The 21,533-nt window shown below is 34.0% G+C and overlaps 2 protein-coding genes across 4 annotated transcripts; one reads left to right on the top strand and one right to left on the bottom strand.

The window, feature by feature from the left end:
* Positions 1 to 251: 251 nt before the first annotated feature.
* Positions 252 to 19,736, bottom strand: LOC128226019 (polypeptide N-acetylgalactosaminyltransferase 5-like). The gene is made up of 11 exons (XM_052935921.1): positions 19,078 to 19,736; positions 17,575 to 17,728; positions 8,818 to 8,984; positions 7,908 to 8,072; positions 7,116 to 7,341; positions 6,366 to 6,669; positions 4,990 to 5,118; positions 3,544 to 3,648; positions 2,237 to 2,314; positions 936 to 986; positions 252 to 398 (listed from the first exon to the last, which is right to left on the bottom strand). Exons 1-11 carry the CDS (start codon positions 19,496 to 19,498, stop codon positions 252 to 254), a joined length of 1,947 nt encoding a protein of 648 aa, XP_052791881.1. The 5' UTR covers positions 19,499 to 19,736.
* LOC128246354 (uncharacterized) lies at positions 9,358 to 13,820 on the top strand. Of its 3 annotated transcripts, XM_052964570.1 has the most exons (6): positions 9,740 to 9,851; positions 10,294 to 10,358; positions 10,629 to 10,772; positions 11,169 to 11,261; positions 12,529 to 12,564; positions 13,066 to 13,820. In XM_052964570.1, the coding sequence occupies exons 1-6, from the start codon at positions 9,775 to 9,777 to the stop codon at positions 13,320 to 13,322; spliced, it is 672 nt and encodes a 223-aa protein (XP_052820530.1). In that variant the 5' UTR covers positions 9,740 to 9,774; the 3' UTR covers positions 13,323 to 13,820. The 3 variants fall into 3 exon arrangements, with proteins under 3 accessions (XP_052820679.1, XP_052820530.1, XP_052820604.1); XM_052964719.1 differs by lacking the exons at positions 9,740 to 9,851; positions 10,294 to 10,358 and adding an exon at positions 9,358 to 9,499; XM_052964644.1 differs by lacking the exon at positions 12,529 to 12,564.
* Positions 19,737 to 21,533: the final 1,797 nt, after the last annotated feature.

Here is a 21,533-nt window from a genome sequence, read left to right as displayed (position 1 = left end):
TACGATTCTTACAATATGAAAATATAATGCCGTATGCAAACAGGAAAATAAATCATAAGTTCACGCTACTTTTGACTCTTATTAAATGATAATGTAATTGTGTATGCGATTAACTCAATATTATATGAGTAAACGTTATAGAAAACTTATGAATTGCATGACCAAGAAAACACAATTGATTACGTTGTTACTCGAATCTTTATTCGTTTTCAAATAGTTTTTAATCTAAAAAATATATCATAATTCATTTTTTACACCCGTCCCGGAAGGTCCGGCTTTTTGCGCAGCATTTTCCACTTTTGCCGACTGCTAGCGACACACGGCGCCATGTTTACACTTTGGGCGTCCCATGACATCTCGAGACACTTGCCGTACGCAGGATTGTAGATAGTGTCGTCCTGAAATAAGACACATTTTGTCAATAACTCCTGGACATAAAGTTGACGCTAGTCTATGGAATGTGTTCTTGATAAACACAAACGTATCATACGTATGCCAAAGAAAGAATGGGTTTGATTGAAAATGCTGCATGATAGCGCAACACTGTCACCGCCCCTTCTTCCGGCTTTATTTTAGATAAATAACTTCCACTGAGCCAACCACTAAGCGACGTTATAGCCGCCCTAGATAAAATGTTTTATTCGATTAATGAAAAAAACTCTTATATACCCATTACGAATCAATGCAATTTCATGAATCATGCAGATAGGAATTTCTAAGCGAAACGATAATTTTGAAAAAAAATTATGCATTAATACGTCGACATTTACATTTAGTCTTTCCGCACACATTGTTTACATGTGGAATGGTCAGGCATCACACTTCAATTGTACATAGCGATACGCAACGGCACACAATCGACGGACCTAATGCAATAATTTGAATGTAAGATATATCACAAAACCCTTTGATTAACATAATTTGATGATTAATACCTCTCTGTACTTGAAGACTTGGTGTCCTTTCTGGCCATGACACGGTATGACCTGAAGGAAAATGTCGACCCTGGATAGAACATTCTGATTTACAGTTGTTTTGATTATAAACATAACCAAATATATAAAGCACAACGTATCAAAATGACATGTTACGCATTTCGTGACTAGCTTTGCTGTTTCGACTGGTCTTAAAGAATCAACAAAAACAAACAAACACGTTTCTCCTACCCGATGTAGCATTTGTGAGACCATTATTCAAAACTGTTTTCGCCAATGTCGTGATTCATATCACCAAACGATAACACAATTATATTGAAAAAAGACACAAGCTTGATTCAGTCATAACCATTTATGATACTATATATGTATACAATCTAAAGATGAAATTTTGTTTATAATAAACAAAGGAATGGAAAATATCATTTGTCGAAAAACAAGCTTTCGAGTTTAAATCGCGCGGTTCTTTAAATGAATTTCATCATAACTATTTTGAACGAACTATAAAATGGACAAACCTTTGACGAATTCTATGCTTGGAGATACTGTATCTCAACTGGAGCGCTATTTTACGTTAATTTAATTTGCTATTCGGGTTACAAGATGATGTTGTTGTTTTTTTTTTTTTTTTTTTTTTTTTTTTTGGGGGGGGGGGGGGTTGGTGGTGTTAGATTAGAACAAACGGCAGTATCATTATTTCTGTCGTTGTCTTTAAAGGATAGATTTATGACTTCTATGAGAAAATATGCAACTTTGAAACGTTTTTGGCTTGTTTTAAACAACAATTACAATCACTATGACAACATTTTATATGAAACATTATTTATTGGAAACCTCTAGGCAAACTATTAAAGCTGCATTCTCACATATTGAACGTTTTGACAACTTCTTTATTTTTTGTCTTGGAACTAGCCAATTTTTGCGAAAATCCATGGAAACCAGTCATATAAGACTGCTGACCAAAAATTAGATCGCAGATTTTTTATATTTAAGTTCAAAAAATCATGTGTTATGCATTTTTCTTAAACCATAAAACATAATTTTCTAACAGTAATATGCAACTCTGAGCTCTGATCTTTTGTCAGCAATCTTTTACCATTGGTTTGCAGATATTTACGCAAAACATTGCTCTTTCCAAGACAAAAAAAGTTGTAAAAACGGTATATCTGTGAGAGTGCAGCTTTAAACAAATATAATTGAGATCGCCTTTATGACGAATCAAAGCCACTGTAGAGTGACCTAAAATAATTTATTTAACAACGAAAATACCGACTTAAAATCGCTGAATTAAGCAAAAAAACCTTCAACAGTGTGCCGTCAGTAGCGTCCAAGCAATTCTCGTCACGCCTGATTTCATCCTCCTTGCTAATCAACCAATACTGTAATGATGAATAGTGTTGTCAATTGAGTAAAACAAATAATTATATATATTGTTATCATCCGCATATTTCTTCGATTATTATTATTTCTGGAATAAACGCTTTGGGATTTAAAAATGGTACGTATGGTGTTATGCTGTTTAACATATTTAGTGCAAATAAAAAGACCGTTTTATTTAAATACGCTCACAAGATTGGGACCTTAGTGTAAATAAGAAAGCAAGCCGAAGAATCACCTATTAAACTTGGCGAGGAACAGAAAGGAATAGCTAATTATTGATAGTTATGCAGACATTACATTACCCACTACAAATATTCAAAACGTCATAAGCCAATATCGAATTTCATTTGATTAACTTTACACTAGCAATAAACTTGCAGATGAAAGCATTTTAATTAATCCTAGTAACTGTTATAAAACTAGCTTATTGTATTAAAAATTTATAAATGTAAAATTTACGTTATATCTTCGTTTATGACAAGCACTTATCGATTACAGATTTTGGCCACCCGAAATATTGCTTGGATTCTATTGTTATTGTCTGCGAACATAATTGTAAAGAAGGTAAACTCGACCTCATCACGCAGACAGCCTTTCAACAATTTAAGCGCGTGCATAAGTTTAAGTATTATATTCACTTCTGTGGCCCAATTATGCAAAAAATACTAAATCACATTAGCTGGTTCCCGGTCTGTCCGTTGCACCATTCTGCAAAAAGTACTAAATCACATTATCTGGTTCCCGGTCTGTCTGTGGCCCAATAATGCAAAAGTTCTAAATCACATTACCTGGTTCCAGCTCTGTCCGTGGCCCCATTATGCAAAAAGTACTAAATCACATTATCTGGTTCCCGGTCTGTCCATGGCACATTAATGCAAAATTAAATAAATCACATTACCTGGTTCCCGCCCTGTTGATGGCCCCACAATGCAATAAGTACTTAATCAGATTACCTGGTTCCCGCCCTGTCCGTTGCCTAATAATGAAATAAGTACAAAATGACATTACCTGGTTCCCGCCCTGTCCGTGGCCCCAAAATGAAATAAGTACTAAATCAGATTACTTGGTTCCCGCCCTGTCCGTGGCCCCATAATGAAATAAGTACAAAATGACATTACCTGGTTTCCGCCCTGTCCGTGGCCCCAAAATGAAATAAGTACTAAATCACGATACCTTATTCCCGCCTTGTCCGTGGCACCATAATGCAATAAGTACTAAATCAGATTACCTGGTTCCCGCCCTGGCCGTGGCACGGGTACATTGATATTTTCCCTCCGTTATTACCCGGCTCCGTGCGCGCGTCCACACACATTGAGCGATCGTAGTTGCGAATCTACAACATATGTAACACAGTCAGAATGATAGAAGTTTAATGGTTTGTACATGAATAACACACGTCAATGCAAGCCAAATGTGAAACGGACGTAATGGTGTTACAAAGACACAGAATAACACAATCCAACACTTTGCTTTTGTAATTTACATTCGAAATGCGATTTTATACTAATATTTTAACTTAAATGGAAGTAAACGGTTAAGAAACTTTCATTATCAAATTAAGTTTATTCACTGAAGGTTTTTAGAAATAATTGTAAAGAAATATCAATCGAAATCCGCGCAGAATCACCATTTGTTGCATTGTGATACCATCCTAAGGGTGTTTTTGTTGGTAATAAACAAGTTTTGATTTTATACTTGTTACACCTATATTGCATTTGTTATGATAGTTTCAAATAAAATGGAAATAAGTAACCGTTTGTTTTACGAAAAACGAAAATGGTTTTTGAAGCAATCGACCCCCCTTCCCCGGAAGCAGATTCGTCGATTTGTTTAATCCAAAACCCAAGTCACTTTAAAAAAACCAAAGCCCTTAAAGCGTTGAAAGGCTTTCGGAATGGAGTAATTCTCAATATCATATAAAACCTTATCTGGGGCTTTGGTTTCATGAACAATGCACTGCCACGGATAAGGCATCAAGGATATTTAATTTAAAATCTACTCTACACTTCAAACTTGACTTAGGCGTATTTAATTTACTACCAGGATATGCCTGCTAAACCAAATGCATCCCAACAAAATGCATTGGACATATTAATTAGGTTTATGTCTAAGTTTTTATTCTACAACGCCAAGTACCTGAGGATCGAATCACCCACGTATTATTTATTCCCTGTCGCGGCCTACAGTCTAAAAACCTTTTGTAGACAGTGACCCAACACATGTGTTGAAACACAATTTATTAGACCATACAAACGACTATTTGCGGTATCATTGTTTTGAAGAAACTAAGAAATAATGGCAACGTGCAGAAGCTACATCATGTTGTTGCAGCTGTTCACAAAACCGTGCATTTGTTACTTCAAGCAAATATTTCAAAACAGGTTTCAAAACCGCCGAAATCTTTGAAACCACAACTGAATATAGTTTGGTATCAACACAAGCACAATAATTAATTAAAATGTTATAATCAGGTAGAAATAAGAGCTTAAGAATAAATGATAAGTTGTTATAAAACACTCTAATGCTTTTTTATTGAATTGATGAGTGGTTCGTCAACTGTTTGTCTAAATTTGATGAATGCAAGTCAAAATTATATTATTTCAAAACCCCAAAATCGATGGATGCTGTTTAATTTAATAATCATATATGGCGTTTGATTAAATCAGTGTAATACCTCTCCAGATGCTACGGCTTCCCCCGGTAGAAACAGTTCAGGGTAGATGTTGTTCAGATACCATTTAAAGCTCTTACACTGAAGCTTTTCCCGCAATGCTTTGCGATCACTCACATCACCGAACTCCCCCTGTTAAAGGGAGAGCAACGCTTAATTGCGAAAGGTAAACTCAATTTAAATGCAACAACAAATACATACATGTATGGATAAGTCTTGTATGCAAGGTCATATAATCATAATCCAACTAGTGGCACAACGAGTGAATGCTCGAAGGAAAACTTACTTACAAGACACACAGTTAATAACAATGTTAAACTCAAAGATGCACTCTTACTCCCAAATAAGATTTACTTCTATTAATAATATTGTTTTAATATTCCAAAAAGGATGAATTCATGTAGAAAACAATGGTTCTTATGAAGGATACCAAGTTTAATTGGAAAAAAATAAGCATAAAACACGGTATTTCTACCTTATGAGACTATAGTAGACCACGGTAAATCTTTTAGCATTCACCAATCATTTAATATTTTTGCACTTTCTGATATTAAATACACGGTTACAATCTTGTTATCAGTAAGTAATATGTTCCATAAATGCATTTTTTAGTAAGTAGTTAAAGGATTATCAGTCAAAATTGATGTATGTTATACATGTCTATGTATTGATTTTGAATAAGAGTGTCACTTTAATGTGATAATAAACGCCTTTTACGGTTTAAACTTGCGGTATTGTCCGGGTACGTAACTCGAGCAAAGAAAAACAGTCTACAGGCGAACATATGTAGACGTTTACGCCAGAGAAGAAACACGTTTGCAATTAAGACACAAATTAATGCATCGAGTTCATACATTAGAGATATGGAATATCATTACCTTTGTTTTACTCCGTTTATGATTAAGAATGCGATACATTTAGTTATGTCATAAATGAAACAATATGACGTACCGACGAAATATTAAAACACAATAATTTAATTGTCATCAACGATAGAAAGGTAAAACATAGATATTTTAAAATAAACCCTTAAAAAGTTTTTTTTTTGTGTATATAAATGAATTGAGTTATCTTTACAAACTAAATTAATAATTTAATGTCATTTTAGACGTAAAGGTCAGCGGATGAAAGTTGACATAAACTTTATATCGATAATTATCAGAGGTTTAAGACATAAGTACCATACCATAATTAAAATACTATGAAACAACTTTATTTGCTTCGTAGAAATTTTCAAAGATGTCAAACGATAAGAATTTAGATTAACATTGAACCCGAAATATTGATTTTTTAAACTATGAACTGTCAACAGCAGCACCTAAATTGGAAATGGGGAGATTTCAAACAGATTTATTAAAAGGACATTGCTTTTTTCATACCAGGTCTCTCCCGATCCTTTGGTAGTAATATTCCTTGAACTCATCCAGCCAAACTTCCGCGAGGCGGACCAAGTTTCTCTTCACCACATTCCTCTTCGAGTCCCACTTGTATGGACTTCTCTTCTGGAACACGTGACCAACATGTGAGCAGGGGATCGTCTCAAGCGTACCCCCGCACATCCACGTTTTGAACGAGAGCTCTAGGTTTTCCCCACCCCAAATGTCGAATCCACTGTCATATGTTCCAAGCTTTGTGAAAAAATTACTACTGATGGCAAATAACCCACCTGCCATTGTCGGAGTTCTACAATATGTCGGTACAAACATGTATTTTTAAGACCGAAAGTTAGGAAAGCAAATCAATTTATTATTGTATTTTTTCAACTGTATTGTTTCTGAGACTCTGCATTATTTAACCCTCATGTACAATATATTTGTTTATATAAATTTGAATTTCAAATCGTCTTATCAAATCATGGTTATTTTAGATACTTTCAAGAACAGCAACTTTATAAGTTGTCAATAAGAGTTTCCGAAAGCAACAACGATATATTAAAGCTAAACGAAATATATACGAAATCACCAAACAAAGAATGAACAATAATGTGGTAAGACTTTTCGCTTGTATCTACGTTATTAACTACACAATGGAATGTATGTTTTAATTTCTTTATTTTTATAGGTGAGGTACAAAGTTTATCCAACAACTGCCTTGTAATATATATAATTTCATCTTTAACATGTACTTACCGTACAGGTACATTAGTTTTATATTCGATTCTGTTCAGCTCCAGCTCAGGGACCGGATGCCAATTGAACAATAGCCCCCAATCAAAACCACCAACAAGCATGTCCTTAGCATCTGGGTTTTGTCTATACCCGTATGAAAACGTATCCTGATCAATAACGTCAATTACCGGAACTAGAACGTTTGTTTCATTTTCGTTGATACGGGCAAGCAGAGGCAGAAGCCATCCTATGGTAAAAAGTGTCAACTGTATAATACAAAACAATGCAAAAGTAATACGCAATACTTTTACACCAACACGTTTCTGCAACTGCATAACTTAATCAGAAATATTTAATACATTAGTGAAACTGTGAATGTTACTCAATCATGTGTTTTATAAAGATGTTATGCATTTCCCTTGCAGCCCAGAAATATGTACTCATATATATATATTGATCAAAATTAGCTAGTATAAAGTTGTAAAGACAGCTGAAACATTGAAAAAAACTAAACGCAAATAAAATGTTATCCTGTCTACCAAGGCTATGGACAACAGCTTACTAGTGGAGGCTACCTTAACGTCAATCGCTTTGATGAAAGTTGTTGCGTTAAAATTGATCTGGTACAACATTGGTTCCAGCTTACCTTTTTGAAAAAAGCAGGTATTGTATGAACTTTGCGATTTGTATAACTATTTAATATTTTGGCAAAGTCGTCACATTGTGTATAACATTAGACACATACACATATTAAAACTGGATGAATAAGTAGGACCAGCATTACAAAAATACATTGCCATCAAACCAAATTACCTTCCGTAGTTTCACAATGTGAGTCAAGGAAGATGGCCACCGCTGCTGTGCACTTGTCGAAGCCCATGAGCCGAGCCCTTATGAGCCCGGACCTCTCATGTGCCCGTACCAATGTCACTTTGTCCAACTGGTCGATGTACTCTTGGAGTGGATCCTTCAGATGATCTAACAAATACATAGTTGTCTAATGTACATGTAATACGATAACTTATTTGCACATTTTCTTTAATATTTGATGTGACGTCAATTTACCAATAGCGTTGACAGCCAACAAATCAATAAAGACGATGGCCTTTGTGATTTGTGGGTTTGTAAATATAAGACAATTCATTTTAAACGAATACGGAATCCAAATTGTAGCTTTAAAAAAATAATTTTTTGATAGTATCTCCACATGGCAACATAACTGTACAATAGGAAAACGGTATTTACTTTTAAAGTAAAACAACAAAATCTATACAGTCTAACAGCCCCAAAAGCCACGTAATCGTTTAAACTCTACGTATAAAACAAAATTGATTCATTTTAATTGATCCGTAAATTCATTTGACGTCATTTTTTGTTGTTGTACGGATTAAAAAGATAGGATATGGTAAAAGAAACAAGTGGTTTTAATGGTAAATCAGAACGTTAAAGTGATAGCGAAAAATGTAAATAATATATTAAGCGTAGAATGGAAAATACAAATATTAGTTCAATATCAATTATACCAAAGACGAAACACGCCTCCGCCTAAATTGAACATTGGACCAATATATGTATCCAAATGATGTAATTGCTCGGCGAGAAATAGAACGAAAAAGCTAGCAGATATAAACACAAGCAAAATTGGAAGTAGTATAATACAAGGCGTATCGCAAGGCCTGGAAGAATTTCTAGCTCTACGCCAAATCCAGGCTATACTACCAACCAAAGTCAGAAAAATCATCCACAACAATTATCTGTTTTAAAAGGTTCGGCTCGGATCGGTCGATAACGCTGTGAATGGTTCGCAAAAGAACGCTCCAAGCCTCGTTGTGAAAAATGATTATGACACATGCACTGGGGAGGTTTGTGCCGTAATTTATCGTCTTGCAACTGAAAAATAAAATGGAGTAATACACATTACTAAAAAGATTGCGAAATATTACGTGTTCGTGTATGCTTGAGCGACTTCTTTAGTGAACTTCTTCATCTGAATTTGCAAATTATATGATAGCTTCAGTAACAATAATGCAAATATCGATGAATGGTGACCTCATACAGACTTGGTATCATTTGAAAAGTAGTTGCTTGCTGTTTACTTATATATAGAACAAATGCCCGAAAGTACACCATGCATAGCATTATAACAGTTTGTATATGTTCTCTTGATTTCACCTGGGCCCGTATTCACGTACATTTTTTATTGACTCAAACTCAGACTCAGTCTCAGTCTCAGTCTCAGGCTATGCTGAGACTATTTTGATTTTGGTATTCACTAACGATTTTAGACTCAGACTCAGCTGAGAATACTTTATGTCGATGATGCAAGCGGTATTTTTCCATGATTACGTCAGCAGGTGCTCGCACGCGCCGTTACATCACTGACAGACGGATAATGGACTCGACAGGTATATTGTTTACATGTTTTTTATTATAAATTATTGATACTGATATCATGCATTTCGTTAAAAAAGTAATTTACATGCTGATCATATACTGAATAATTTCTCATTGAGAACTCTTTTTTACGTAGATACCTTAGCAATGGACTAGAAAGTTTAGATATTATAACGTTGTTATTCTTTTAGGGTTTCTTAACAAAAAAAGTCCCCCATGGACAGAGGCAGCAGAGGTAAGACTCTGCTGCCTCGTACGTGAAAATTGGGATCTTCTTTTCGGAGAGATGAGAGGGTGTGGTGTTGAAAAAATTTCAACTAAACGCCGGGCAAAGTGGCAAGAGATTGCCACTGTTGTAAGCCAGTACGTTTGATAGTTGAAACAGACTTTATGCCTTATTTGTACATGTGTTTTTGTTGTTATTTCTTTCTGAGACAGCATGGCATGAAGGATAATTGTTCATAAGGTTAATATTTTGCATGCGGTATTAAACACAGTTTTCAACAATTTTATTATAAATAACAGTTACGTAACATGGCCATGCATAGCTGTATTACTGCCACATTATTGTTCCACTGAAACATACTGTACTAATTTATAATATACATGTATCAACATTGTATTGATGGTATACACTTGTTATTGATTTGGCAATTGAATGAAAATCATCCATAAAAAAAAAATATTTAAACTTTTATAAGAATGCAATATACATTGAAACAATTACCAGTGGACATTCAACTTTGTAAGAATTACTGAAGTTAAAATAATTAAAATTAAAACACCTCATGTTGTTATATTTCAGTGAATTTACAGCTCCACGTTCTTCGGAACAGTGCCGGAAGAAATTTCAAAATGTAAAAGGACGTTGTAAGTAAAATATGTTAACCATGCTACTAGTTCATAGAGGCAGAAACAATCTAAAAGATTTGCAACGAAAAATTGCAGAAGTTACTGAAAGTATACATGTATATGATTATATGCATCTCATTGTGTCAAGTCTCACTGTGTCAGTGACTAACGTCATTAACTAAAACAAAATATTTCTAGATGTTTGGTTGCTTTAATTGTTGATTCAGTCAGGTGTGAAAAGATGACAGAAAAGTACATTTTCTTGCATATTATCTTCGTTTCGTTTAGCCATCAACAAAGTCAGTGGGCTGCGGCATCCACCAACAGGAGGGGGCCCATCGGCTGTATTGTCCGTGGCAGAGTCGTGTGTGGCAGACCATCTTGCCACACACGAAGTTGTCACGGGCATTGGCGGAGGATTTGATTCAGATGGTATTTATCCTTCATTCACATATGTTTTATCCTTCATTCACATATGTTTTGTAAAAGCTTTATCAGTCTAATGTTTGATATGCACTGTATATTCATGTCAAATTGATCGACAGTAAACAGCAAGCCCTCATCTCTGGCTTGCTCAAATTCTGAATTTTATTTATCATGCAATAAAACAATAGTTCGGGCTTGTTCATCCAAAAGTCTAATTTTGATGACTGAAACAAGTTTTTATTTTAAAGGTGTTCATATTTTGGTTGAAATTTTTATGACTTTGAATAATAAATAAATCATATCACATTATGTATACTGGTAGAAGTTGTACGAGTTTTCCATTGTTGAAATAACAATCCAGCGTGCCATGCCAAACTTTCGAGATGATTTTTATTATTGCAGACCTTGAACAAATTTTTCGGGCCTCGAAACCGGCCTCAATGATCATGGCAGATGAGCCAACGTCTGAGGCCACTATCCCAGAAACATCAGGAGGTAAAATATTTCATTCTTTTCCTTATCCCAACATTAAATCAATAGAAGCAATTCAATTCCGTAAACCCTTTCACTTTCATTAATGTGTTATGTATTGCAGGAAGGCTGAATGTATGCGTGCAATGTTGTCTGGTACATAAAAAAAATGTTGTCATACATTATCATATGAGCTACGTTGATAGAATCACACAATTTTGTCTGATGGCATTCAGTTTTAGCTCGGCTATGTGAAGAATATGGAGAGCTATACTACTCACCCAAGTGCCGGTTTGCCAACACACCTTGTTTAATTTCCCAGCAATTTCTTCAAGTATTGCATTGAAACTTCTTACAATTGTACTTAACAATTCAACCTGTTTGATTAACCAATTAAGATAACTATTGTTTGCATTTAATTTAAATAGTTTATTGTACGACTTAGAAATTCTGGTTTAGGTTTTGTGTGTACGCACACATAATATGGGTGCTTTTCAAATAAATGAGGCAAAAGTGTGACATAGCGGTTGAAAATTCAAACCCAGTTTTCATGATTGTCACCTATTTTACATGAAAGTAAATACTTCAAATTGCATGGAAATAATTTCGGTAAATTATCAGGAAATACAAATAAAAAAATATTTTGACCTTAAATCCAAATATTGCAAACATTTCTATCAATATTGATGATCTATAAAAGTGTCTTATGACAAGAACCTAGCATAAATCAGATGTTTTTTCTAAATTTTATAATCAGTAATTGGTACCTGTATGTAGTCATGTGCATAATAATTCAGTTGTTTAATAAAAATAAAAAATAAAAACATTTTTGTCTAAATTTGAAACCAAAAATGAATTGTTACCTAACAAACACTTTTGTGAACATGTCTAAATTAAAAGATCCCTATTTGCCTTTGGCATCCTACTCAATATAATAGTATCTGTTTTATTAGGCATTATTCAAGAATTAAATTCAAGAAAATTCTCAACTTTTGGTTTCCACAATGATTTAAGTTCACCTTGCTTTGACATGGTTTTACTTCGGTCTATTTTTAGGCGCTCAAATTGCCAGACCTTTCTTGCAACTCCACATATTCTTAGCATTGCTTGTGTATACTAGCTGCCTTTTTAAAATCTTACAGTGATCCATTACTTGTTTGCAGATATTTCACGCCAAATTTTTATCTTTCTGAGACAAGAAATAATAAAGTTTTTAAAACAGTCAGTATATGAGTGAGAGTACAGCTTAAATATAGTCGATATAACAAATTAACTTTTTCATATCTTTCAGGTCCATTGAAGTCGTGCAGACAAAAGACCGGGAAAGGTAATTTCATTTAAGTAAAGATTAAATGAGACTTTTTTTTGTGTCGTAGTTTATGACAGATCTTTTTATGCATACACTTCCTGTGCTTGTACCATCTGCTGTGGTAGATCTAAAATTAACTCAAATTCGAAAAGGTCTTATCTGATATTATTTTTAGCAATAACATACTGTTAAGTTCAACTTATTGAACTATTAGGAAATGCTTAACACTCCTATACGTGTTGATTGCTTTCAAGGGATTGTACACCATATTGGCACCAAATGAAGTATTTTCATGTAAAGAACCTCTTGAAAATTGTTTAATTGAAAGTGTTACGCTTTGATATCATAATTGTAAGAAAAGCAGATATAACATCTTTTCTATAATTTATCAAGCAGCATATAGTGATTTTGTTTTAGAATAATGTATGATTGAAGTAAATGATAAATGTGATAGCTATACTAACATTATATGTATTAAGTCGAGTATAAAATAAAAATATGTTTTTTGTTGTTTTTCAGCAAAAAGAAAAATTGTCACCACGGAGCAGTCCACAATAAATGAATTAACTGCAGAAAACCTATCGCTTGACAATGTCAGGATTAGGGAGGAGACCAAAAAAATCAAGCTCCAGATGGACCTATTATTAGAACAAAAAAATGCACTTATTTCAGTGAAGGAAATGGCTGATGCTGCCAAAAGTTATTATTTACAAAGGTCTTCCATTGAGTTTAATTCAGGAAATCCTTTTGTAGATTCCTTTACTTTTAATAAATAATTCTGCTCAACCAATTCATTGGATATTTGAAAGTAACAAGCACACTGTTAGATTGTCTTTGAAACATTTTAGGCTTGTCCCTGTATTTTTCATTGTATATTTGAAGGTGATGTACTTCTTTAAGCTAACTTCTTCAAACTTACTTTTGAGATCCTACATCAATCTTCAAATATTTAAAGCTTTGTAAGTCTTGAATTGCATGTATGATTGGCTTAGGTGACTTTATTTTTGATCAAGTCAAAATGTACTTGTTGTATTAAGCAATGCCCTGAAATTCATGTGCTATTAAAGTTTTTAAACCATATATGTTATGCCACTAAGTTTGATGATGACATTTCATATATATGTTACACATCATTGTTCATCCATGTCCAATGAAATATTCTTTGTAAAGTTTGCTGAAGTAATTATTTATTAAGGACATAAGGTATGTAGTTTGCTATATAGTTTATACATATCAAATTTATAAAATGTATGGTGCCATAAAGTCATCAGACAATTAAGTATTATTAAGGGTATTGCTTGTTACTTTTCAAATATCCAATTGTTACACAGTTCTCATTCATTTATAATTCACAAGGTTCATCTGGAGTTTGAGAAAGTATCCTCTTTATGATTGACACTGTTAATTTATATTAATGATTATTTTCATAATGATCATTTTATAGATGCAAATGTATATACTTTCTATTGATAGCTTTCCCTGTGTTTTGACTGCATGACTGCATGACTTCATATACATATATACAACAATGACTCTATGTATTTTTTTTAGTTGATATATATCAAATTCAACTCATATTATTCATATGTTATGAACATTACATATCAGTTATATGAAAAAAACAGCTGTCTCTGTTTAATTGGAACTGATTTTGATAGTTTGTCATTTTATGCAAAGTCTGAAATGTTAAGTTGTTAACGGAATTTACAAACACATTTCATCTGAATTTATGGTGATTTTATCCAATATTTGGACGGTCAATAAGTGATTTTGTTCTTTTTGTCAACAATGGCATGGTGAATTAATAAGAATTAAGGTAATGACTTATGTTCTTGTCGAAATTTACTTAACATTGAACAATAGATAGTATCGTTTATAAAGTATGAAAGTCTGTCCATGGAAGTATGGCTTTCAATTTTCATGAGCGTCACTTACCTTTGTTGTTTATATTATCATTACAAATGATTTAGTCAAAATAAAACACTAATATTAGGTTTCAAATAATACAGATCGTTGTCAAATATTATAGAAGTGTACATTAGATATGATATCGGTCCTAACTAAAACTGTATGTGATGTTTGCATATGTATTGTACTTTCATTGCTTAATTGTAGCTAGTTGTAACACTAAGCCCTATGGATGATTTGAATTACATGCTTTGTTAAAACTGTGGTGTATATATGAGTGTTGTTCCTCATCGTTTTAAACTCGACTATTCGAAGAATAAGGAGAGCTATCCTATTCACCTGAGCGTCGGCGTAACCACTTATGATAAAAGAAATTGTAATAGTTTGTGTACCACCTCAAATATGTGTACACAAGAGGAGGTAACTCTATCAAGCATTTTGACAAAATTATGCCCCTTTTTCTAATTAGAATTTACATTAAAGTTTTCGTACTATCTGAAATATTTTCAAACTCCATTGACATCTAGCTTTGAAACTTTGCATGCTTGTTCACCATCATGCCCGCAACATGTAAACAGGAGGAGGTAACTGTGTCAATCATTTTGACATAATTAAGCCCCTGTTTCGACTAAGAATTTATGTCAAAATTTGCGTACTACCTCATATATTTTCAATCCTGATACTGAAAAGCGGCCGAATAGTCGAGCGCGCTGTCTCTATGACAGCTCTTGTTTGTACTATAATGGTGTATTGAAAAGAAGTGTTTTAAGTTAACAGCATTGTTAATGTCATCATTGTTAACTTTCTAAGAGTTTATGCTCTTGTCACAAATTATCAAAACTTCTTTCAATTTGAATTGGATTGAAAATAAATAGTTAAATGTTATTAACATACAGCATATACCTAAAGCATAAAAGTTCTTAAAGAAGTAAATATAATGCTAATTATTGGAAAACAAAAATAGTGATATAAACTTAATCCTTTTTATAATAGACTTGAGAAGTTGGGGCCTGTTCATTTATGAAAACACTTGTGATATGAAGCATTCCACATTGTTACTTGTTCATAGTGGTAAGATAATTAAAACATGAAACATATCAAATGTCTTTGTTGTATTTATATGCTTACTTCAAATGAAAACTAGAAACAAAACAGGAAATCAGGCTGTTAGGTTAAACTTATCACTTTACATGCATGTTCCGCTAACTAGTGCTTGGTCGTCCTGTATGAAAACCATGCGTTCCTAACCCGAACCCCAAGGTCCTTTTGTGCTAAGGTTGCCTTTCTAATAGCTTAAACGGTGTACAACACATTCACCGTCCATCTTGATGCTATGTTACAAGCAGGTTAGCATGCATCAGAGGATTTTATTTTAGACTAGTGTCCCGGGCAGCTGCCTGGCATAAATCAACAATGAAGTAGATCGTATCCGGCCGGAAACGATAACGAGCAAATATCTCCTCTTCCCTTAGGTCCTCCAGAGGGTTACTCCTATCGCGAAAAACACGAGGACGTGGCACTTGCCTCAGATACATACGATCTCTAACGATAGCTCTATGTCCAGCCGCCATCTTTGAAGGTTGCAAAGCTTCTAAATTATAGACTCAACATTTGAGACTCAGGCTCAGACTTTGAACTCAAACTTTGATCTCAGAAACATTAGTGAATACCGTTTTACAGCCCAAAGTCTGAGTCTTGAGTCCTAAGTCTACATTTGAGGCTAAGACACGTACGTGAATACGGGCCCTGATATCTGACGTGAATGACATACAGTCGAAACTCGTTGGCTCGATATCTCATGGCTCGATATCCCCGTTGGCTCGAACCAGATTAAAGGACCGATTTATTTTTACTCTATGTTCATAAAAATTCGATCGGATGGCTCGATATCTTGAGTGTCGATATTTTTCCACGCTCGATGTCATTTTCGCGGTCCCAAGTAAGAATTTCACACTTTGTTTTGTTTGCTTGGGTCGATGTCATTTTCGCGGGTTCAATTAAGAATCTCACACCTTGATTTGTTTGCTTGGCATTATTTAGCACAACGCGCTAATCGATAAAAATCGCTTGATTTTATTACAATTATTATCAAATTTTAATGGTTTAACAGTTTGAATAAACATGCCATCACTTTAAGTTCTGTCTCTAATTGTTATCCATGTATAAATTTCAATACATCTTCATATAACTTATAAGCTATGTTTGTGTTACTTACTGTTTAAAATTGCTTGTTTGTTGTTTTTGCATAAATATATTTTTATAACAAATAAAAAAATCAAATGATATGATACGAACATTTGCGTTTAAGTATTACATCTGTTATATGCCACTTCCCAGGGAAGGACTTTTTCACAATACGCGTATGCATTGTGGCAGCCTAAACAAGCCTGAACGTAAAAGAAACATTACGGTTACGGCTTGCATGGCCGTTAAATTATAGTAAATCCCGAGTATATATCTTAAAAGGTGTTGTCATTTATGTCTTTTAAATTTGTATCCATTACAGATAAGCCAAACCATCATCCAAAAGCTGTTGTTTGAGATGTACACTCATAGTTCTCGAAATAATGCGTACTAACGATACAACAGGCAGTGACAAGTCAAAAAGACTTAACAAAGATCCAGTTTTAAGTCAAGTTTATTTGCAGGTACTGAACGAGAGACACACAATTTAGACCCATACAAAAAACGGCGAGCGAATTTTGAGAATTACTGCTGCTCGTGTATATGTGGTTCGCAATTTACCAAAGATATGTAGCGGGCATGGAATTTATGATACGAACATTTGACTTAAAACTGTGGGGAGGGGGTGAAAAACATATAACATTCATTCGAAAGTTTTAGTTTTTGTATTTTACGACGTGGTGTTTTTCACGAATGTTGTTTTGTTGTTTAACAGAAATTGTGATCGTAGTTTCTTTCCTCATATTCATGCCGAACCTCGTGAATATTACATAGTGTTAGATATAGTTCCTTATCTTATAAGTATCTTCTGGTAACCGAGTACAAGTTTACAAACAAAAACGATTTAAATTTGAGACTGACCAAACAATTAAACAGTTAACATAACAGCTATCCTCAAGATTATCATTTTTTTCTGACAGGATTAGTAATACCCACGTTTCAGCCCGTACATCCGGAAGTGCCCTATGCAGAGATATCATATCACTGGCGTAACGGTTAAAGGCGTTGTCTTGCCATCCCTTGTCGAAGTCCGCTTGCTGCTCCTTGGTCAGTTTTTCTTTGGCAATGTACACGGGTTTGCCCATCTCGCCTGGAAATAATCCAGTGACTTTGGAAGATGAAACATAATATGATATATTGATCTATCGGGGACCTGTCGCGAAACGTTAAATATACTTTTCAATGCAGGATTTCAGGCAAAACTTCCATTACCTTAAATATGTATGATCGATCCAATTGACGATAAACTGACCATTATTTTATTACTGATTTAAGTTCACTTAATATTAATATGTAGTTAAATAACGCAAATGTGATGCATAGATAATTTCAATTTTTGACTTAGATCAACTAAGAGCATATATGAAACAGGTCCTAGTGGTAAAAAGCTTAATGTACTGGAAAACACAAACGCAAAAACTCTTAAAGTTAATATGAGGCTGATAAAGACGAGTAGAAGTATTTTATCGAACATATATCATATAAGTGCAAATATGAACCACTGTGTGCAACAGCACCTATCGTGTGGCGACTCAGCGAATACATTCGTTATCTTCCGAAAGCCAATTACACATTTCATTACTTGGCCGTAAAATAAGGTTTATGCTACATTTGGAGCTGTATTTTGTGTACACAAGGCTTTTTTTATTTTACAAACAAATATCAAGTAAGTACTGTCACTTCTAAATTACTTTTTTAAAATACTTAACTTAATTCCGCTTCGCATTCTCTTTAGATATCAATGGAAAGCTGAATGGTCAAAACTTCAATTATTTCTTGCGTGTTGTGTTTATATATATCTTGTCTAATTTCTCATTTACATCTCTCACCTAAAATTCTTTGATTATGCTTATATTTCTTATGTAAAAATGAAAAATATTTTATTGGAAATAAATTATTGTTGAAACCAATGAGACCCACCAAACAACTTGTGACCTTGTATGTGAATGATTAAAGATGCACTCTTACTCCAAACTAAGATTTAACCCAATTAATAATATTGTTTTAATCTTCCAAAAAAGATGAATAAATGTCGAAAACAATGGTTCTTATAAAGGATACCGAGTTTAATGTGAACGAAATGAACATTAACCACGGTATTTCTACCTTATGAGACTATAGTAGACCACAGTAAATCTTTTAGCATTCAGCAATCATTTAATATTGTTTACGCTTTCTGCTGTTAAATACATGGTTACAATATTGTTATCAGTTATTAACCCTTTCCATAAATGCATTATTAAAGAGATATCAGTCAAAATTTTGTTATACATGTGTATGTATTGATTTTGAATAAGAGTATCACTTTAAGATAATCATATTAACAGTAAAAGCAACGAAGTTGTTTTTATTTTAACCGTTTTAAATCTAATCAACTGAGAATGAGTTGAACAGGATAACTTATTAATTGATAACACAAATAGAACAAGGACCACTTACCCGGGGCATCGAGGGGTCTGTCCTTGTCAGCTCGATCAACTGGAGCTCCTATCTGTGCCACATCATCCTCGTAGGCTTCTTTACCACTTCCGTTTGGTTCGAGTTTGTCAGGAACGACTTTAGTGGAGTTTTTATTTTCTTTGATTGGTTTATTTTCAAACGGTTTCGGTACACTTGATATCTGATCATTGCTATTATTTGCACTTACCCATTTACGAGATTCTATATTATTATGAATATTTGCATTTAAAAGAGCCCTTTTCTCTTCTATTTCTAAAAAGTTATTTACGTTCAAATCTATTTGAGTATTGTTAACATTATCCAATGACATTTTTAAACCTAAAAACACAGTCCCCAACCAAAACAGTCCTATAACAACACACAATCGTAATCCGAGACGTCTGAGCTGTCTTGGAAACATTTTGCTCTTCTTCACTTTGAACTTTTAATACTAACACAAGTTGAAAAATTATCATCTCTTCAATTATTTCTATTTTCTGTGATTATCAACAGCATACTCATTTCCTTACTGTTTAGAAAGCAAAAAGTTTAATTTAGTAACTTGCTTTAAAATCAAAGCAAAACTGTGTTTGTAAATATGTATGACAAGCTATAAACAAGAACTAAGTATCTAATTAAATTTCCATGTCATTTGTAGATTTCAGAACTTCCCCTTCTCCATTGATAAACGAAAAATGCATTCGACATAAAAGTCAATGTACGGAGTAACATCTTGAATCATTTGGCTAGTGCTTGTTAACATATATGAATAGTCTTTTTGTGTGCCCAAAGAATGTGGCTGCAACATTTGGTGAGGCTTATAATCGATCCTAAATCAGAATATAGCTCTTCTTCAATTCTTATATCATAGAAAAGTGAAAGCAACTACCATTATTTTTGTTTTAGTTTTGAGTTTTTCTTGAAAGCCATAATGAACTTCATATGGTAAAATATATTGCCTAATTAAATTCAATTGTACCAGTTAATGGTTCACAAAACACTTCGATAATTTTTAACCAATATCTTGCCAATGCACAAATTAGAAGGAATCCCCCCTTATTGTATACATTTTGCGACCACCTTCGATGACTTGTTGATGTTGGCGTTGTTCTTAATTCTATTTGAAACGATCCTTTTTAATAAATCCTTAAAAAACAAAGATATAAATGCGTGAAAAGTGAATATTTTTGACGCATTTTTTGTTGATTTACAATTACTCATTTCCTTTATGGTTTTAAATAAATAATATGCAATGACTTGGGGTTCACATATGTGTTTGTAAGAATAGTGTTAATTCAAGCCAGATGGCCATCTTAGACGCCCTTTTACATTAACAAAATGACCAAAGTTCGTGCCATTTCATGTGTATTTTAGAATACTAGTAAGAAATTCTAGGTTATCGAAACATAAATAAACAGTTTCTATACACCGCCATGCATGTTTCTCGACTTTGGCATCTGGAAAATAAACATGCTATATACACCGCCATGCATGGTTCTCGACTGTGGCTACTCTATACACCGCAATGCATGTTTCTCGACTTTAGCATCAGGACAATATTTATTCTCTATACACCGCCTTGCATGGTTTTCAGCTTTGGCATCCAAACAATACACAATCTCTATACACCGCCATGCATGGTTTTCAGCTTCAACATCCGGACCATATACATTATCTTTACACCGCCTTGCATGATTCCCAGCTTTAACATCCGGACCATACACATTATCTTTACACCGCAATGCATGGTTCTCGACGTTGTCATCCGGACAATATACATTTCCTATACACCACAATGCATGGTTTTCAGCTTTAACATCCGGACAATACACATTCTCTATACACCGCCATGCATGATTTTCAGCTTTAACATCCGGACATAACATATTCTCTATTCATCGCCATGCAAGGATTTCAGCTTTAACATCCGGACAATACACATTATCTATACACCGCCATGCATGGTTCTCAGCTTTAACATCTGGATCATTCTCATTCTCTGTATACATTAAAGCATGGTTCCCATCTTTAACATCCGGACCATACACATTTTCTTCACACCGCCATGCTTGGTTATCGACTTTGGCTTCCGGACAATATACATTCTCTATACAACGCAATGCATGGTTCCCAGCTTTAACATCCGGACCATACACAATATCCTTACACCGCCATGCTTGGTTATCGACTTTGTCCGGAAAATATACATTCTCTATACACCGCAATGCATGGTTCTCAGCTTTAACATTCGGACAATACTCATTTTCTATACACCGCCATGCATGGTTCTCAGCTTTAACTTCCGGACTAAACACATTTTCTTTACACCGCAATGCATGTTGTTTTTTTTTTAATTTGGCATCAGGTCAATACACATTCTCTGTAAACCGCCATGCATAGTCCTCAGCTTTAACTTCGGGACTAGACACATTCTCTTTACACCGCCATGCAGTGTT

Source organism: Mya arenaria, chromosome 1 (assembly GCF_026914265.1).
Source record: "Mya arenaria isolate MELC-2E11 chromosome 1, ASM2691426v1".
In the NCBI taxonomy this organism is placed as follows: Eukaryota; Metazoa; Mollusca; class Bivalvia; order Myida; family Myidae; genus Mya; species Mya arenaria.
Note: the sequence above shows the minus strand (reverse complement) of the source record. Positions and strands in the feature narration are given on the sequence as shown.